At 36.8% G+C, this 21,352-nt stretch overlaps 1 protein-coding gene across 1 annotated transcript in view; it reads right to left on the bottom strand.

The window, feature by feature from the left end:
• LYST (lysosomal trafficking regulator) overlaps positions 1-20,803 on the bottom strand; it is a 69,452-nt gene extending 48,649 nt beyond the window's left edge. The window contains exons 1-11 of the mRNA XM_075708503.1: positions 20,736-20,803; positions 19,198-19,396; positions 16,693-16,783; positions 11,774-13,859; positions 9,042-10,074; positions 7,264-7,425; positions 6,453-6,609; positions 5,012-5,238; positions 3,562-3,628; positions 2,611-2,720; positions 1,139-1,562 (exon numbers count right to left, since the gene is read on the bottom strand). Of these exons, the coding sequence (XP_075564618.1) occupies positions 1,139-1,562; positions 2,611-2,720; positions 3,562-3,628; positions 5,012-5,238; positions 6,453-6,609; positions 7,264-7,425; positions 9,042-10,074; positions 11,774-13,859; positions 16,693-16,783; positions 19,198-19,389 (4,549 nt within the window). The 5' untranslated portion in view covers positions 19,390-19,396; positions 20,736-20,803. The remainder of the gene's footprint in view (positions 1-1,138; positions 1,563-2,610; positions 2,721-3,561; positions 3,629-5,011; positions 5,239-6,452; positions 6,610-7,263; positions 7,426-9,041; positions 10,075-11,773; positions 13,860-16,692; positions 16,784-19,197; positions 19,397-20,735) is intronic.
• Positions 20,804-21,352: the final 549 nt, after the last annotated feature.

A 21,352-nucleotide genomic window follows, 5' to 3' on the forward strand; every position in this document is an offset into this window, starting at 1 on the left:
CCCCCCCCCCTCAAGTGAGCTGACTAGTATGTACGATTCTCTTCAGAGACCTAGGTCTCATTCTGAAACACAGGAGCTTGACATGAGCTCAGCACTTCACATGTTTTTGTTTGCAATCATGTAAACCCACTAAGCATGAATACACTCTATCTAATTCAATGACATTTTCAACATGCCATATCATATTACATTCCTATGTTGAACTGGCAGTCTTAGTGTGCACCACTAGGTTTTTCTTCACGAATCATACTACCCTTTAAGCATGATCTTGCATTCAGTCTTTTTACTCTACCAAGCAAAAGCACAGACCTAACAAAAGCAGCTCTAGTGAATTCCAATATTCAGTGCTGGGTTTTCCCCCCTTTTATTCAAATACAGTAAAAAAGGAAAAAGGTACAGTGAAAGGTATTCCAAGTGTTGTGATTGGGAGGCATTTTAAGTAATTTAAGGAGTTTCTCCTCCTACAAATTATAATCCAAAAGATTCTGCTCAAAAGAGTTTGGGAGCAGGTGGGTCTCTACAAAAGTATGAACAGAGAAATGTTGTACAGCTATTGACATTTACAGTGGCGCACACACAAGGCAAGTTAGAGGATAGACAATCATAGAATCATAGAACCAAAGCATTCTATGATTCATACCAAGTCAGCCTCAGATTCTGACTTGATGGATTCAAAGCATTTTTTAGCTAAGCATTCCAATATTTAAATCCTAAATCACAAAGATTTACTAGCTCTCTATTAAAGAGAAAGAACACAAAAGCCACTTGCTTCATCGATACATGAGGCCAAATAAATCTGAGAGCATTCTTTTCCCATGACCTTTCAGCTGCAGCATTTAATATTTTCTTCAGCATAACATGAAGTAGCATAAAGACATTTTACTGAAGTTACAAATTCAATAAGAATACTAAATTTCTAAGGAAGCAGGCATTAATCTAACTTAAGGACTAAGACTGGAAATGTTTTAAGTATATGATACAGTACTCAAAGAAAAATCAGAAAGACTACCACACCTGTTTAATATCCATCGTAAGAAAAAAATTCAACCTTTTGTATATGGCACATCAATTAGTAATACTTGTAACCAGAATCCTTCAGTGCTACCTAAAATAGAAATAGGAAGCACTACATCCTCACCTGTGCTGTCAAAGCTGTTCTCTCTTACAGCTACCAGTCTGCTTCTTCTCTTGATTTTTTTCCCCTTTTCTGCTGAATTTTCTGTTTCATGAGCATACTCCAGATGAAACCACAGTGAGACACTGAAGCCTTCAGACATGTGTGGCCAACAGTTTTGTCCAACTAAAGGCAAGTGAATTGGGGCTACATGCCAAGAAGAAAGCAACTGGTGACTCAAATTTTCACCATCTGCCTCTTTCTTACTCTGTGAAAATTTTGCTCTTTTTAATAGTCCAGTAGTTTTGCTGTTGGAAGTGCTAGCAGATTTTTGTGAAGAACTACTACTCAAATTTGTGCCATTTAGCAAAGGGAAGGCAAGGTACTGTAACGGGTTCATATAAATATTAGTTTCTATAATCTTCAATACACCCTTGAGCAGTATCTCCTAGAAAAAATAAACCAAAAAATGAGAAAAAAATATCAACTGTTTACACCATGTAGTCAAGTATCATCTAACTAAACAGAACCCCACTATTCATTTAAATTTGGGTTCCTGTTTTCCCAACAGAGGTGGACTTCCATATCCAAACCAACACACATTTACAAAGCATCAAGCAGCAACTTCAACAGACTGTGGCCAAACAGTTTTGGGGTTTTAGTCAGGGCATATTAATCTCCAAGTTACCATGCTTAGGAATCAGCTGAACCACAGCAGGTGGTCATTGCACAATCTTATCTCACATGTTAACAGATTAATTTATATCTCAACAAAAGACCACACCTTTTACCCCACATTTGAGGCTGGTTAAGAACACACACAGAGGCCATCACTTTGTAATTGCACAATCAGTAAGAAAACTGGCTGAGCTCTTAAGCAAAAAAGCTTCTCTAGGTACTTAGTCAATTACTGCAAGCTACCTTTGAAAAATTGACTTGTGTCTCCTTGTTTGGTTTGGTACTATTTCAGACTCCACAGTATTTTTTATTTCATTCCACTTGGTTTTTTTCTACAGACTCCCACACAAACCAACAGATAGGTATTTCAGCAGTATATCCCACACAAACAGTAGATTCCAGCATTACACAAACCAACTTATGACAGTTTTGAAAGTAATTCCTGCTGCTAAAGCATTCCTGAAATAGCGAGATACTTTATAACAAAGGAATGACTTCAAGTTTTACAGTATTCCAGTGTTCTGTCATCCATAACCACAATGTCAGTCTCCTCAAAAGGAACCTTTTTTTCTTGTACTGAAGAGAGTTCCCAGGACTCTAACACACACTTCAAAACCCTCTCTTATCATCTCCTAGTTCCTTTTCATGTTTTGAGAATGAATTATTTCAACAACCAAATTTTATTTGCTCTGATCAGTTAGAACGTTGCTGTTACAGTCTCCTTATTTCCCAAAACACTTGGACACAAAAGGATTTTCTTTTTGCTTCATTTTTCTTATTAAGCCTCTGAATTTTGCTATGTGCTATTCCATACATACCGTGCAAGGTGTCTTCTCCAAAAATATCCTCAGAAGAAGAGTTAGCTCTTCTGAACATGTCTGTGAACTCATCAAGGAAACTAACAGGTCTACCAGCACCATCTGACATGCTAAAAATAAGGAGACAAAATAATATTCCTGAAAAGAATTTTTTAAAAGCTTTAGAAATTCATATTCCATGCTATTATGAGGAAAGATTAACTTGGAATTCAGAGTGCTTTGCGAAAACATTTCAAATTCAGGAAGCAGTAATGATTACAAGATGAATTCTAGAGAGATCCAACAGTACTTTCTGACACTATCATTTCAAAATTTCATTGAATGAATCTACATGGCTACAGCAAGTCTGGCTCCTACATTTGCAAAGTGGAGTCTGAAAGTCTGGGAACCTAGCATCTACATTGCAAAGGCTCTCCCCACAAAGCTAGGGATCAAAGTCCTGGGACGGGTTTACATCATCTCCTGCTGTGGAACAACCTCATTATGGGAAGCTACCTTAGGGCAAGCATTTAATGTGCTTCCACATTCTTGGATTAGCTAGCTCTTTTCCTATTAGAAATAAAACTCAATCAAGACATCACGAAGACCCGTGTTACAAAGAAATTTGAAATAAAAACGTAGGTTGCGATGGAGTCAGACTCAATCAGTAAGATAACTGCTGTTTTTCCAAGCAGTGTTTGTTAACACTGTCAACCCTAGGTTTCTGATTTCAACTATCATTTTCAGATCTGCCAGCATGTGTTTAAATAACCCATTTCCACTAGCTCAGAAATAACCCTGTATTTACAGGTAAGTTAGATACCTGTCACAAGTTGAAGCAGGTGCATAAATTCACACATGCCAATGAATTTGCTTTGTCAGTTTCACATTTGCATTGTGAACTAAAAATTTGAGTGTGTATATATTAAGGTATAAAAAGCAATATTTAAGTTACTTAGACCTTGAACTCACCATGAAAACTAGACTCTGTTTGTGTCAATATGTTCAGAAATCCTCCCAAAAGATGTTTAACAGCTCCCTGTTAAAAAATACAGGGAAAATTGATACCTGAAGAATATACACCAGCTCAAAGAAGTAAGAAATAATTTCTTTCAATCAATTCTTGTCTACTATTGATTTTAAAAACAATTCCAGTTACTTTAAAATATGGAAATATTTTTTATATTTGCTAATGAACATTCTTTCATGTTCTGTACAGTTCAGTTGCAGAAGAGAGACTTTGAAATCCAAATGATTCTAGAAAAAACCTTTGAACCATTATCAATTCAGCAGCCAAGACCTCCGTTGTTTTGTGCCCCGTAACAGAATTACAGGATTTGACAGATAGATTGTGACAAAATACAAAATATGTTGGTATATAGTGATGCAACACTGAAAGCAAATTCAACCATTCCCCAACCTTTTTATGCAAGTTTACTTTAAAGAATAATTACAAATAATTACAAAGAAAAGCCATTTACTTATGAGCATCCTTCAAAAATGCATCTTATAAAAATGTAATTTGAAAACCTGCTAAAGATATTCAAAATCTAAACTGATTAGTTCAGTAGATTGCTCTTTCTAAACGATATTGAAGAATAATGAAAAAGAGATTATTTTGAATTATAATTTCATGTGAAGTTCAGAAAAAAGAAATAGATGTGTGCTAGTGATTTAAAGCTAAGAATTCACACAAACAATTGGAGTACTGAAATAAAACAATGTTTTCCTTTCCCACTTTTGGCTTAAGCTGTAAAGCACTAACTTTGCTTCTTAGTTAAATGATTAGATAAACAAGCACATTAAGCTTAGATTACTTAACCATATTTTCCTCTTCTGCAAGAGAGGCACACTCAATTTAGTTATTAAAAAGCAACCAAGCAAACAAGCTAACCGTCAGAAATTTGAAAGGATCATGAGGACATCAGTGTGTATAACTAATTTCTAATATAAACTTATAAAGAATAAAAGCATGAAATATTTTTGAGGTACATCACTGAAAGTTTCTAAAAGTACATATTGAATACATGTATATGTATATATGTAAACATTCTAAATATATAAGAATATATTTGCTTTTTTGTTGGTTTGTGGTTTTTTTTTTTTTTTCCAATGGCCTGATGATCATTAAATCTGTATCTATAGCCCTAGTGATTGAACAGTCTTGATAAAATAAGGCAACTGTAAAACTCAAAAGCTTTGTAGGTCAAATATCTTTCAATACATTAGTTAACTATAGTTTCTAGTAACTTAAATGCCACACAGCTGGCAGTATCAGTCACATTGTTTCAGGTCTTATCAAATCCCGTAACAAGTGACAATATTTCCGAGATGACTCTATTAGATATACTGGTACTATAAAACTGAAGAAAATAAGATATACAACTGCTAAGCTATTGCCTTTGTTTAACAACATTTTTACCTGTTCTATCAGTACTGTGGCATTTCTCTCCTTCTGGCTGATGATTTCCAGGCAGCTTTGGAATACATGTGCAAGCACATCTAAACTTGCATTACCAGCTGAGAGCAAGTTTAATTCTAACATGCAGATTTCAGGATACATTAATTCTCCTTGATTGATGTTTTCAGCTAGATCATTAAAATAACCTGAAGGACCAGTACATCCTGGTTCTGCCTTTGTGTCTGCCCCTGAAAGAAAACACTTGTCTTACTAAAACTTACTCAGCTGAATACAGTTTGCATGATTTAAACAGAACATCCAAGGACATACTTTTTTCCAACTTTCTAATAGGTACAAAACAAAAATAGTCACTAGCTTACAAGCAGTTTTCAGAAGTTAGTATAATCTTCTATTCTGGTTCAGATTTTCGTATTTTCCTGCCGAAACAGACAGGCAAGGATTAGTTTCTCCCATTACATGCTATTAAACTATGTGCCTTCATTTCCTGGGAACTGGACACACACAGTAATGAAGAAATATGCAATTCATGAAACGTGACAGTAAAATCACTGTAAGAGAGCCCCAAGCTTCTATACAGAACTCTGAGCCTGCCAAGAAAGGAGATTAATTTAAATTGCTTTATTTCATGTTAAAAGGTTGGAGGAGGCAGTTGTTTAGTTATTTAACTCAGAAAATGCACATGACAGCATATCTCCACAATAATCAAAAAAGCAAAAAAAAATTTAAGCCTCACATCTTAGAGAGACTTTAAAACGCATTACTTAAAAATTTAACCTGAAGTATTTCCATGAAACATTTTCATGAAACATGTTTGTACCAAATAATTTTAATACAGAAATGCTTTTAAAGTGTTGTATATCTGTTGATAAAGCCTAGTCACACGGGTAAACAGCAACAGTTGAATGCAGTTCTATTAAAGGCTGTTACTGCTCATGCAGACCTCATACAAGAATGTAAGCATCCAGATGTGCACCAAAAAAGAAAAAATTAAAGCAAGTTCATGTTCAAAATTAATTACACAAACAATACAGCAGGAGATGTGCACATCAGTCATTGAATGAATATAAAGAGATATAATTAGACTATCTAATTTTCTCCACATTGTTATAATACCAAATAAAAAATTGAGCATTGATTTTCATACAAACTACTGATAAGCATCTCTGGAGAAAATTGCTTCTAGACCACAATAATACATTTGAGCAACATGACTTTAGAGCAAGAGTCACATAAACCAAGACAGAACAGTTCCTGTAACACTCAGTAAGAATATTAATCATTTCTCCATCTATAATGGCATCCTACTGGAAGTAAAAATGTTAAACTATTTCTATCTGCTAAAGGTCTCTGATGCTCACCCTATTTTTGCACATCTCGCAAGACAAGCAAGCTTTGCTATGTCATAAAGACTGCTTTGTATAGTCAGAAAGTTCACATTTACCTTCATTCTTGGTTTCACTATCATCAGGGTTACTTTCACTATCTGCTTCATATCCTTCCTCTTCAGCAAAAAGTTTAAGACTACAGCACTGCGATTCTTCAGTTTCTTCAGAAATATCTCCAGGTTGTGACACAGGCTCCTTTTCAGTGTAATGGGTCTATATAACACAAATTTACCATCTTTGGTCAGAAAAGAAAGTAGTTTAGAACTTTCCAGATACCTATGTTCTCCAAGCCCACTGGCAAAAGAAACAAACTGATCATACGCTTTCAAGAAACTTGAGATACTTGTTATGGATACTTCATTCTTACATAGAAAATGGATTCTGCAAAGATGGCTTTTTCTTACTAACGACCTGACCAAAACTTTGGTAAGCAGGTGGCCAATGCATTAACAATAACTGTGTTTCCAAAAATCACTATCACCATAAACATGCACCTTGACATTCACTCTAAGGTGAAGATACGTCTGCAGCCACTAAGGTCAGTCAACATGCCTGTTTGAAGCTCTCCCTTTGAGAGTTTGTCACACACTGTTATGGGATGAAAGAGTGAAGAGAACATCAGGTTTCAGGTATGTCCATAAGGCATAACACAGCTTGCTCCTTTTTGGGGCATGACTCGTTTCTGGGCAGTAAATGCGGGGAGCATATCAATAACCAGCATTCAACTGAGAATTAACGTTCAACAGCCACGATAACCAAACACATTTAAACATGTTCTATCAATTTTAAAAATAGACCCAAACAACATAAATCTGACAGAGAGCTTTGTGGTATTTAGAATTAGACTACTTATTTGGTGTTTCATACCTTTTCAATTTTTTCTTCAGAATGATCCAGATCAGCAGAAAAAGTGCCCAATGCAACACGCAGCAATGAATCAAACAGAGGCTTTGCCAAGTCAGTTTCTATCACTTTTGATTGAGCAAGCTGCTCTCTTATTTGAAGTAGGATATCATCCACACAGGTATTCTGTGTTTTGGGGAAGACAAACACTTTAATTCATGTTATTCTGTTTCAGCTAACAGAAATGGTCTAATACTTTCATTTAAGAACTTCCCCTTGCACCTACACTGATTTGACTTCTCCGCTAAAAACAGACTTCATCCAGTCTTTTGCAATAAGAAAGATTCATCCTGTTTGTCATGACAGAGACTTAGCTGGTTAAGCAACCTGCACACTGAAAAAATCTGGCAACATACTGTTTCCCAAATATTGCAAGTGAAAGCACTGTTTCAAAAATAAACATCTCTGAAACAGTTTCAAGTACACAGTGCATTCAGATCACACCACACTATTACTAGAGAGGTTAACAAGACAGAGGGGTGACATGTCCAAGTTCACAAAAATAGCACGTGGCCCAGACAGAATTCCAGTTTCCAGTTCTCTCCTCTACCTAACACTTCCTGCTTTTGTAACAAACTGCCAAGTAAAATTCAAGATAGCAATTAAAACATTAAAGCACAGTGAAGATGTCTTCTGTGAAGTAACAACTCTGTTGAACACTGAATTAGTTCACCTCTACGGCTTAAATAATAGTTTTTTCAGGTGTTCTTTCAGTACCTGTGCCCTCTAATACTCCTCTTTCTCATGCGCCACACTCTGAACAGCCAAAACCACCACGGGTAAGTCATCATATATAACACTCGCATCTTGCCCTCATAGCTGTCCTTCAATCCCACCTGTCACACACATTCTCCACTGAATACCCTTTCAAAAAAAACCAAGTCTCTCCCACCATTCAAATCCCATCAGCTCAGTCAGCTTCTGGAGAATGTAGGACTGGACAAGAGGACTACACAGGGAAAAAAGAGAAAAAGCAGGCCATAACTGACCAGGAAAAAAAAAAAAAATGCAGGCATAGTCAGCCAGCAATTCATAGTTGTCAACATCCACCACTGCCTTTGTAGTCAAAAGGAAACCATCCCTTTCCTCTAGTCAGGACCATTTTATGCAGAAAACCAAAATCTTCATCTGCCAGGATCAGTCTTCCCTGGGACTCAAGATACATTAACCCAGAAAACAGCATTTGATGCTGAGTTCAGCCTTTAGCCATATTGACCATGCTGGCCCAAACTGTAACAGATACTGTGAAAAATAAGCCAGAAATACAGTTCAAAAAAGTGAGCAAGGTAAAAATCTCATAGAGCCTGGATCAGTCTGCCATTCTGGAAGGCTCCTTCCCAGCCCACAAGGAGCAGGCATTGCCATGAACAGGGATCCAATGCAAAAGAACAGAGGACAAAGATCATGTTGGGGAGCAAGGAAAGGGGTGCAGGGTCCTTACCAGCATCTTACTGAATACAGAAAGTGACAAGCTGACACATGGGAAAATGCCTCCTCAGGAACATCAACTGCCAGTTTGTTCATCCACCCACTCCCGTTCTTTCATGCCTGCTGACCACTACTCCTGACTACTAAGCACACCATTTAGCTGTATACTTTCAGCACTACACAAAAAAATATGGTACCATAATAAGAGCAGAAGCTTTTTTCATCTCTAAAAGAACTTTTGACTAAATTGCTGTTAAAATAATATTGTATGTAACAAATACGAGTAAAGTAAGCTATGGGAAGCTGCACAGTACCTGGTGAAACATCTCCACCTCCATCTTCTGCTGCATGGTGCTTGCACTGTGTAGACAGATTGTCAGCAGAGCTTCTAGAAGTCTGATACCTTGAAGCGCCCACTCAGTCTCTTCTCTTACACAAGTCTTTATCCCTTCAAGATTGACAACTGAAGTAACTGAATTGTATTCCCTACTCAAAGAGCTGTCACAGGAGACACATTCAGGCACCAGCTGTTCTGCACCAGCAAGACTGTCAGAACTATCAAGCTCCAGTTGTGTCATCTCTCTGCTTTTAGCCAACTGAACCGAGTCATCCTTGGTGAGAAGCTCACCCCGAGGACTCCCATGTGAACTTCTGCTGCTTTCGCTCAATACTCTCTCCCTCTTTTCTTGCTCCTTTTCCTTACTTTTTGCAAGATTCTGAATTATCAGGATTAGTAATCTATGGCATGCTTCAAAGCCTCCAAGTCTGTGGAACTGTCTCTGGAAAACTGAACTATACAAATATATGCAACGACACATGGACCAAATATCTGCAGCCCTGTGAATATGTTCCAGAGAGGGCAGAGTAAGGCTTTCCAGTGACAGATATGGTAATTTGTGGCCTAATGGCTCACTAGCTGTACTATCATATCCTGATGTATCTTCAGAGTCATTAGCTGAATCCAGATCACCGTCTGCTTCTTTGCTTACACATAAAAAAGCAACACAGAGGAATAGGTTTATTGTGTTGACATGAATGTCTTGGCTCGCAAACTTTTTCTTTTTTGGGTAAGCCTCTTTCAAGCCAGCATAAAACTTGCTCAGGCTTTGAGGAACTTCTGAAACAGCATGCTGGCTACAAAGAGAAGCAGGCAAGTCAGACGCAGTCTCCTTTTGTTTGCTGTTCAGGCCTTCCAGTTCTAGTGTTGCTTGGTCTTTCTGCTGATCACCAAGGCAGAGTATCAAAGTCTCTAACACTTTCAAAGAATGGCTTCTTAAAGCATCTATGTAATTTAACTCAGTCATTTGATTCACTCCATTACAACTCAGAAACAAGTCTCTAATTACCCTGCAAGAGAAAAACATAAGAGTTATCTTATAAATCAGCCGCAAATTCATGTAGTTCAGATGACACATCCAAAAATAAGCCTCTGTTCTACACACCTGAGTAACACCAAGGACTGATCATGTTTACAGTAATTGCTATAATTACTGTAAACTGTAAATTAAAGAGGAGGAACTTGTTTGCACTACTCTAGAATCCCAAGTAAGCAGCATTCATCTAGTAGTAGAAAACTCAATTTTTTTCCTAACATATCATGTAGGAAATATTGATTAACCTCTAAAATGTAGACCACAAAGATGTATGATGTTCAAAACATTAAAAGGTGTTTAATTAACTTTATTTATGACACTTGTTCTTTAGTGGTACTTCCCCTAATTTTTTATTAGCATTTGGAGCTCTCAGTTCTGTGACTTCACCAGAAAGTAGAGATTCCTTCTCAAATAAACTTGAAGTTTTAAGACATTTTACTAGCTATGTCTTATTAGTTGCATGGATGATGTATTTCAGATAGAATTCAGGAATGCCTTTCAAGCACAACTTTTTGTGCAATTGTTAGGCCAAGATGTCCAATGTTAGAAAACTTTTCAGTATATTTGTTTCCAAGTATATTTTTCCCTTCTTTCTTCTCCAACTATTACATTGAGTTCACACAGAACTTGGGGTAAGGATTTGTAAGCTTCTTAGTATACTATGTTTGCTTGTAGACATCCACCTTCCTTACCCTTCTGTCTCCTTCCCCCAGGGTCAGCTTTTACTATAACCAAGTTACACACTCTAGAATCAAATGAATCATGCACTTACTTGTATATTCCCACCTTTAAGCCAGTAGGAAATAGGGTATCTAAACTTTACTTCTCTTGCCTCTTTGCCACTAAGTGCACTTTCAAAAATTAATAGCTTCTGATACAGTTTAGGTTAGGATAAAAGCAAAAAATGTATTAGACAATCTTTTACATAAACTGGAATATTAGTCTATTCTTTGTAATTGTCGCAGATAACCCTACTAAATTCACTTCAGTCTATCAGGACTCCCAACAGAAAAGATCAGAATCTTTCCTGTATGAGGGGACATATTCATATTCTGAATAAACTTCCACATATTGTATTAAATAACTATTTCATCAGTTCAACAATAAATAGGAAAATTTCTATTTCACACCTTGGAAGAATATTTATGTGGGTTTTTCTTGTTTTTGTTTTTTTAAACTATGTTTAAATGAATAGGATTTTATATATTAGGAAACAGTTATTTCAGGACAAGTATATCTCTCAAGCCTTATTTTTGACAGATGGTTTCTATGAAGACCATTCTAGAAGGAAAAGGGAAACAGATCAGAAAACTAAGTAGTCTAATTCCCCAACAGAAGAAGTGACACATCAATCTGTTCAACATTCCTGACTCACTTTAGCATGAGGAATGAAGAGGCAAAGAGCATACAACATTGGACAAAGATTTTATTTGTTTCTACACACTTTGGCTTGTTAAAGACCATAACTCATCGGTAGAGAGCCCTCACTTTCTATGGTTTATGAATCTAGGATTAAATCTTATGTTATTCAAGCATTTATCTTGTTGCCACCCCTACAATATCCAAGTGCAGCCTACAGTCCAAATAAAACTCAGGTTCTTATCAGTAACAAATATACAAAGCTTTGTATATAATTAGCAGGCTTTCCATTAGTAAACAGAAAATCAACCAACCTGGATTTAAGCAACACAGGGAGTGTCTGCAAATAAATCTGAAGTACCTCAGAAGGCAAACACTGGCTATGGTAACTGCATGTGTGTTTATCGGCTGTAGTTAGTCCGAGTTGTTGAGCATGGCAAGCTAGCTCAACCCCTCTCTGAAGCACAGGATTATAAACACAGTTATATAGTTTCCATTGGACCACTGCATTTCCCTTTTGAATTAAGTGGCAAATATGGCTTGCAATCTGCACGCTGTGTAGTTGGTCTTTTTCAAAAACAATGTCCCGATAAGCCTCCAACGCATCCCATCTCAACAACATATCTTCAGATCCACTGCTAGGCAGAATTCCCTGAACTCGGCAAGAGGAACTAGATGCAAGACCAGCATCACTAGAGTTGCTCTGCAAGGCATCTTCCAGCTGAGCAAGTTGATCACAGTCAATAGTACATATATTGCATGATGCCTGTACAATTTTTGGAGAAACTTCTGCTCCACCCAGCTGATCCAATATAAACTTGTTAAGGATGTTCAATATGTGCTGTTGAAAGTTTTTTAATATTGGTAACTTGGAAGCATGAAGCAATGGGATGATAACAGACTTTGGATCCATACAACAACATATTCCTACATTATGTACACCTGAGAGAATTTGAACACAAGTACTGCTCAAAGAAACTTGTTGCAACAAGTGCAAACACTGGTGGGCACAAACAGCAATGCAACAGCATCTGTCAGGATAACGAACTTCTCCATCAGCACTTTCAAAGGGGTTTTTGGAAGCTTGGTGTTTAAAAGTAGATACAGAGAGCCCAGAGAGATCTCTGTGGTGATGCATGAAGTGGGAGTACTCACATCGTCTGTGCCGCTTTCTTGTACACATTGATTGATGGAGCTGCTCTGATTTCACTTTTTTGACAGTACTGATTATTTTCATGATGCTGTTGATCAGTGCTTTCAGGTGCTCTGAGGCTTCCCCAGTTACTCCCTCATTCTTCATACACAGCCATTCCATTTGAAGCACTGTTACTTCAAACAGCTTAAATCCCTGCTGCTGTATGAACTCATGAACCAGATCTATAGCTTGGCTGAAGTAGAATGGATTGGAGGCTGCACTTTGTAGGCAGCAGATCAAAATCTGCAAGACACCTTCTACAACCTCAGGTAGAAGCAAGGCTCTGTGATGATATCTTGAAAATATGAAGTCATCCTGAACCGGCTGCTGTAGTGTTTTCTTGTATCCTGGAGCAAAAGGATCAGATTGCTTTTCCAAGCAAATTCTGATTTTTAATGCTGCTTTAAGTAAGTCTGTTAAATTTCTTCGTAAATTGTCAGGCATTGTTTCTGTATTGCTAATATCTAAAGACATAAGATTCAGCACTGTTCGAAAGAGCATCCTTTGGATCAGAGCCACAGGTTCCTCTGTCCACCCTGCAGAAACTACTTCGTTTTCTGTGTTACTACTTGCATTGCAACAGTCTCCAAATCCTGATAAGAACTCAGTCAATGTGGGCACCACACTAGCTGAAAGGGCAGAACTGTGATTCAAAGTAATATCAAATTTGCACACTTTCTCTAGGAGTGACAATAAGACACGGCATAAATCAAAAGGAGAGTTATCCATGTTGCTCTCAGCAATTCCTGCAGCTGGCTCATTCAAAATCTCTGCGTTTAGCTCACGTGCTGGAATAATTTGGCTGGAATTTTCTAGATTAGGGGCATCAGGATTAGAATTTGGTACCAGTTCCACAGGTAGGCAATCATTTCTACCCCCAAGGTAGCTGTCCCTAGCTGGATATGTTAAAAAAGGCTGCAGTAACTGGGAGCGTCTGTGTTTCATTATTACAGTAGTCTTGTCATCAGAATTGCCTTCTGAATCTGAAGTGGACAGCTGAGATCTTCTCGCATCTCGCACAGAATAACGATGGGTGGTTTTGCGCAGACGTCCACTTTTTCGAGATCGAGGATTTACTTTTACAGAAGCCTGAAGAGATGAACGAGTGCTTCCATCTAAGCCTAGTTTTTCCTGAGTAGGTTTCACAGAAATTGAATGGTTCTCTTTGGTCAGGCATGTGTCTACTGTAAAGGGTATATTAAAATCTGTTGAAAAAGAAGGATAACAAAAGGAACATTAAACCAATGTTCAGGAACATTATAATATGTAAAGCATTTTTCCTAATTTTATGGTTTAATACTTTCAGCTTAAAAATATGAAATAAATTTGTATTGTAATAGGTCATGGTTTTGCATATACCTATGTCTGATATTTTCAGTACAAAAATGTCAGCAACAATTCATATTTAGGAAGCACACTGGCTATTTTCAAAGCCTAGACCAATTAGTTCATTCTCTAACTAGGGTTAGACACAAATGTGCTACAGGGTTTTCTAAAACTTTTTTGCAGGCACAGCTATTCCATTCTCTTAAGAAAAGATGTTATCAAGGTAGATGAAAGGACTTTTTCATAAGCAAAGGGAAGAAAGCTTAGTCTGAAAATCTTTTGGCCTGTTAGGATATAAAGGAACAATATAGCCACAAGCCTCTAGTTATATTCAGTTTAAATTTGGGTAAGTTAGACAAAATAATACAGTGTAAGTTAGGCATTAATCAGCAGGATACCAACTCTGAGATCTCCTCTAATAATCAGCTACAGAAGCTGTTTTAGCTGGTTACTCAAACAATATTTACTCTGTGTATACCATTTGATATATTCAAATTCTCACTATGAGCATTGTCAAACATCTCTATCCCACAACAAGTGAAAAAAAACTCTAAGGGGAAGAAAAAAGGTCTTTTTCAACTTGATGACCCATTGTCACTTTTTGCAGCTCAGCTGCTATAGGAACTGGGTGCATTAACTCACAGTCCTTTTAGAACACATGAAGAAATTGTTAGCATACTAGTGGTAATAAAAAAAATTTCTCTACTTAGTGCAGATCTTCAAGTATACAGACATCAGTCTTTACTTCAGCATTAATTGTTCCAAACACAAGAAGCAGAAATAAAAGTAGTGAATTTTAAAACAGTCAGGGACAAGAGGAAGATGGAAAAGAATAATGTTTAGGGTGCTGAATACTGCCACAAGAGCCAAGCCAAGACAAGAAAAACCCAAACCAAACAACTTTCAAGTATGCAGTATAAGATTGCAAATACAAAATTTACATCTGATTCAATGGACAAGAAGATTTTGAAGAATAAAATGCAAGTACCACCAGTTAATTTGTATTGGTAAACTCAGACCATAAACTGTTGAAAAAGCAGGCAAAGAAAAAAGTCTGTATGTTCTTGGATAAAATCCATCATCATTTTTAAGTAGTGACAGAACTGCATCTGGTCGTTTTGGCTAGTAAAATACCTAGCGTAAAACAACTGCAAGTATCCACCATCCAGTAAGTTTAGTACTTAGAAAAATGTGAGAGTTAACAATAACAGCCCCCCTCCCAAATGCCAAAAGCCCACAAAATAGATACAATCATTAATCAAACTGAAAGAAAAGATGCTTCCATGTGCAAGCATGACTGTGCCTTGCTGTTTCATAAAGTCATAGCTGTGATGCTTAAGGAAAAAACGTCATCTGCTTTGGAGGCAGGAAATTAATCAGGAGTACTTTATCAAACAAAGGATATTTCCTGCTCAGAAAGAAAAAAGCTGCCTAATACAGGTGGATTTATTTCAGTCCAAGAAAGTGCTTGGTGCACAACTGGATATACATCATGTTTACTGCATCAGTACTATGAGAGGGAAATTTGTAGAAGCAAAAACTGTACGTTATACGGAGTACAAAACCAGAATGTCTTAAAACCTATTTATACAACAGCATTTTAACTAACCCTGAAAAAGCCACTAAAGCTCTAATAAGATAACCAAAATGTTTCTTTAATTCAGTCATGCTTACAGGAGCATGAAAGAATGATGCAACTGAGCAAGCAGGAAAGTTTATTTTATAGTAAGCGCTATGAAACTGGCACTTTAAATACTCCAAGTCCACAAACATTAACAAAAGCCATCAATTTGCAAGGAGTCTAAAATAGCAGACAACATTGTGAGAGCTTGAGGTGAGCATCCTTAGGAACTCTCTCAAACAGACAGGTACCTTCATTTGTTTTATCTTCTAATAGGGAAAAGAATGCAGGCAAATGCAAGAGCCCAAACCAAAACAAACCACTGCCATTTCCTGGCTCAGTTTTTGCACAAAGTTTATTTTGTATCATCCCTTTCATTTCCTTTAATTCACTTTAAACTGACTCTTTGGCAGTTGAACCCTTGTGATTTGATTCCTCAATTAGCACAGCAGTTTCTGACACAGAACATCATATTTTCTAAAGGAATGCAGCCTGGTTCTGTTCATAATCATTCCAGTATTATTCTATTTTTCAGGGCCTATCTCCCTGATAACACTGCACTTCTTTCATGCTCTGTTGTCCACTGTTTGGCTTTAAACTTATTCTTTACTTCCCATTTCTTCAATTTCAGAAGAAAAAGTCTGTCTCATTCTGTCTCTAGTGTCAGCATGTATCACTTTTCCTCTGTTTTTAAAAAGAATCAGTACATTTTCCCCTTCTACTCATCATGAAACCCTTCATATTAGCAAAAACATCATATACTCATTCAAATCTCTTTTCCCCCAAAATCACCCAAAAAGGAAAAAAAAAAAATCACACCACCATCAAGTTCAGCTACACAATAATACGAGCATTGCCTTTCATACCAACCAAGAGCCTTTACCTTCTCTGTACAATTTTGATCTTCCTTGTATGCTGAAACAACATTGCTATTTTTTAGTTTAAATTCTCTGCAGAATCCACATCTTCATTCTATGTTAAGAGGATATGTATTAAACAAACTACTACTCTTTAGTCAGGAGCCCTATGCTCTGTAGTAATGCGCAAACCACTTCTTTTAGGTCCCTGATACTGTAAGTGATAAAACATACCTATTGCTTTTTCTTCTTGGACAGGGATTTTCCACACCAACGGCAGAAGTGACAGGAGGAGGGTCAGAAGTTCTTCCCGACATGTCAGCTCCTATGTTAGAAACAAAATAGAAACAAAAGTTTTTGTACTTTTAAAAAACAGATTAACCTTCTTTATTTTACAAAGCTATTCAACATTCAGTTCCCTATGCCTTTCTGCTGTTCTATGCACTGAAAAAAGTGACTACATTGCAAGGAGTGCTATAATCATTAACTAGAGCCAATCAGAAAGCATCTAAGATATTTATTACACTTCTGCAACTGTTTCTATACAAAGCTCTCCAAGTCTCCCTTGCTGAAGGAATTCCTCACCCAAAGAACAAAACCAGAAAAGCCAAAAGCAAATAACTTGTTGATTTAAACAAAGCCAACATGAAGCCCAAGTCAAGTCTGAAACTTCTGTAGTTCCAAAAATTTAACTTTGAAGAACTTTATGGGAAGCTTTCTACTTTCTCCAAAATGACACCTTTAAGCAAATGAAAAAAAGCTTACATTTATTATGTGATGTTATTAACTCACAATAGAAAGGTGAAGTTTTATGGGAGGGAAGAGGAAAAGTTACTCTCAATTTAAAAAAAAAAAAAAAACCAAACAAAAAAACCACAAAACCCAACCAAAACAGAATAACCACTAAAAAACCCTCACTCCTACTGGGATTTTAAGACTTATACACTAAGAATTTCAGTGCAGAACAGTAGAAAGTACAGAATACAAACACAATTCCTTTCCTGGGTGCTATGCAGCACTATCAGAATGGTTTCAGTCTTGAAGATCAAAAATTTTCAAACACAAAAAGCTGACACGCATTTTGGCAGTTCACATCGTCCAGGGATATGCAGCTGAAGCAACATCCTTTTCCAAAAATTCAAGGTAGCAATGAAATTAAAATGTATGGAGATAAGCAACTTAAATAGTTATGGTTATATATAGCAAATATTAACTATTTGTTACATATATATAGCTTTATAACTATATATATAACTGCATACATTTGTCTGATGAGACTATCAATTTAAATGAACTTTAAAAAAAAAAATCTAAAAACTACTGATACAATACAATTAGACCTGAAAACTAAGCTTTTTCAAAGACATTCTCCCAACTCCCTTCTGCTATTAAAGGTATTCTCAGCCAAATGGGAATGAGCAATACAGCATTCAAAGCACAATAGTAAGACTGGAAAAAGCAAAATATTAACTTTTCAAATTTCAGTAGTACACTTCCAGAATTTGACTTTCCTCATTAATCAAGTTGTTCTTCCCCCCACCTTCTTAAAAAACATATTTCCTCAGGAAATAATTCCTGAATTGCTGATGTTGCATGAAGAACGCCACAAGCTTTTTTCCCCTTCTACTTCAGAAGTGGATTTTTATTGGAGGGTAGGACATGGAATCCCCCATTTTCTTCTTACATGAAAGCCAGCTGTTTTTCCAGCAGCTCTAGTCCTGAAGCCTCTATTAACAGCAACTATGCAGAACTCAAGTGACATCTAAAAAAACCCATGGCTCTAGAAGTGGTAAGGATTCCTCTTAGCAATTATATATAATTGCAGTCTTGTGGCTTTACTGTTTAGCTAGTGCACCTACTGGAATCCAGAACCAAGCCAGCAGACCTGACTGGAGTCTTAGCACAAGTCACTGCATGAAGGAAAGGCAAACCTCCAAGATTAATTTGACCAGCGTTAACAGCTGACCTCACTTAAGACAAGGGCTGAATAAACTCAACCAGGATTCAGTTGGTTCATTATTTTTAAATACTGGGATCTGCAGTTTCAAAGTACGAAGACTTAATGCACATCTCATTCTACCATTGCTTAGTACATATCCAATAGTGTTGAAGAGGAAGGAGAAAAGAAGGAAATGGACATCTGCAGCTACAGGGATGCGTGCTAGACTTTTTCTATTAAAAAATAGTATAAACTGATCACTTCTAAAATGCTTTCTCTTTCAAGCTAGAGTTACAAAATACTTACTTTCTGTTATGTTCAAGAGCAAGTTACTTAACGAAGAACAAAAATGTATCTCATGGCCCATAAACAAAATTAAAAGGTGTATATTTTAATTTTATTTTATTGCCTTAAACCAGCAGGACCTTCTCAAATTAAGAACTGTCAGTTTGTACTGCAGGTTCAGTAAACACTTTTCTCTTGAAAATTCTAACCTATTGCCTCTTTCCACCCAGCTACTGCACTTGAGCTTCACACATGCCTTAACTAGTCCAAAGTTTAGCAACCATCAGTATCAGCTGACAAACAGCGATACGATTAGCTATTTTTTCTTTTTCTGTTCTTGCTGAAGGACAGAATGCAACTGCAACATATCCTTTTGAACTTCTAGTCTTCACAGTTAACTCATACACTCGACCATACAAAGGCAAGAAAACCAGCACCAAGAAGAACATGAGCCAGACAAACCCACACAGTCAAACCTCAATAAAAAATTATAACCAGTTAAGAAAAGCTACTACCTGATCAATAGTAGAGTTCAGTGTGTTAAGCAAAATAAACCCACGGCCTTGAACCAAGTATTGTCCCAGTGCTGCCATATGAGTTTCTTCTTCTTCATCTTCCCTGGCCTCTGCCCTCTGTACCACTGCATTGCACAGTCTGTTGACATCCGTCAAGAATTCCCGTGCCAGTGAGTTACTGGCACTGCTCATGTCTGAGCTGTAAGTAGAGGAAAGTGCAGAAATTAAATCCATCAGAAAATACATTCCTTACGGAAAAAAGACTGGGGGAAGAGAGGAGCTTTTCTTCCCTGTATCAGAACCCCCAAAGGAAGAACTGTCTGTAAAACTAAAGAATCAATATACCAATGCAGGGTGGAAGGGAATGGGAAGGATGAGCTTAGAGAATTTCATTGATTTCAGTGAAACTTTAGCTAACAGCCCATGACACTAAACATTCATTTTATAAATCTACCAGGTAAAAGCCCATGACATGCAGCATTCCATCCCGCTGCATAAATGAAAGCTAATGACTGTTCCAGCTTTTCTTTGTAACCTAATGTGAGCTTCAGCCTTCATCTGCTTCTAAAAGGTATGTGACCTGAAGCATAAGGGGAAAACAGGCAGCTCTTACACAGCATTGTACAGAAAACATGTTCTTTAGTAGTTTATTTGAACGCATTATCTTCTACTATGTTATGTATCCCAACAGTATGCAGATTCTTTCCCCCCCGCCCTTGAAAAAAAAAAAAAAATTAGTGAGTTAAGATAAATATAGGAGTTTCAGAAATACAATGCTTTAGATTTACCAGCTCTCACGGTGTTTTCCTTCAAGCAAGACTGAGTGGGTGGCAGGCAGTACTACAGTGTACTTAAATCAAGATAGCATTCTACTGCACACATTCAGCGGAAAATACCAAAACCATTGGTACTGATTCCCAAACTGATTAATTTTGCTTTAGATAATGCACACAAGGCACTCATACATTTCATCTATTCACTCAATCTTATAAAAACACCTCTTGTTTTCCAAACACAGCATTCTTTGGTTGGTCAGCACTAGTACATGCTGAAACATTTAAAACAAACATTAAATCAAATGTGGCAAGAAATGCGAGACTCAGCTGTAGAAAACTCTCAAGAGGATCACTTGAGGAAGGCAAAACAAAACCAAGAATCAGTGATGGCAGCTATAGAAACAAGAACATTTAATCCACATAAAACCCACTTAATGAATACTACAGCACATTTAACTCCTTTTATTTCTGTGTAAACAGTTGAAGTAAAATCTTTGAAAATCAAATATTTTCATCATGTCCAAGCACAGAACATGCAAAAAGACAGCTGAGTAACTTTCAATATAACATTTAAATATAACAGGTGGATTAATACTGCTTGATCAAGAAACATCTAGATGCAATTATTAGGTAAAAAATAAGACCTTGTAAGAAAGAGCAAGTTAGTTAGCACTAACAGTACAGAAAGCTCCTTTTCGTGGCAAGACTGAATACTTATACATATAATGACATTCACTGTAGAAGAAACAGGAAAATTCTTACCAGAATTACCTTGCCAGCTTAACACATCTATCTTCTATCTGGAAGAAAAAGCAAATATATTCTGGAAATATCACCCTCAGATCACCTGTTTTTAAAAACAGAAAAATACATCATGGTTAATATGCAATTTGTTTGTTTCTAAAACTCATTTTATAACAGCTATTTGGAGTTTATTAAGAGTCCCTTAGGGGTTTTTTTTTGAGCTTTAAGGCTCTAGTTTTCACTTTTAGTTTGTGACTGTGTACAACCAAAATCCTATTACAGAGAAAATAATTGATGCATATAAGGTAAGTTAACATAATGAAGTTCATCAGTTTTTAAAACGTAAAATGAGCTAGGCATGCTAGTTTAAACATTTCCCCTCTAGAAACAGTATGCATTTTTAGTGATCACTACTTGCATACATAATACTTGAAGCACTTGCAGCTCTAGGTGCAAGTGATAGATAGTATGAGAAACTGAACTGTGCAGTCAGTTGCTGACATAAATGCATTTTAAAACCATTCTTCTGTTTTGCCCTGACAGATAACTAATCTTTATTACATTAAGCACTGGGGAAGATGTAGTTAATAAAATTGGAAAGGAACCATATTACACCTGCTCTGTACAGTCCACTA

This window comes from Pelecanus crispus, chromosome 3 (assembly GCF_030463565.1).
Source record: "Pelecanus crispus isolate bPelCri1 chromosome 3, bPelCri1.pri, whole genome shotgun sequence".
Taxonomy (NCBI): domain Eukaryota; kingdom Metazoa; phylum Chordata; class Aves; order Pelecaniformes; family Pelecanidae; genus Pelecanus; species Pelecanus crispus.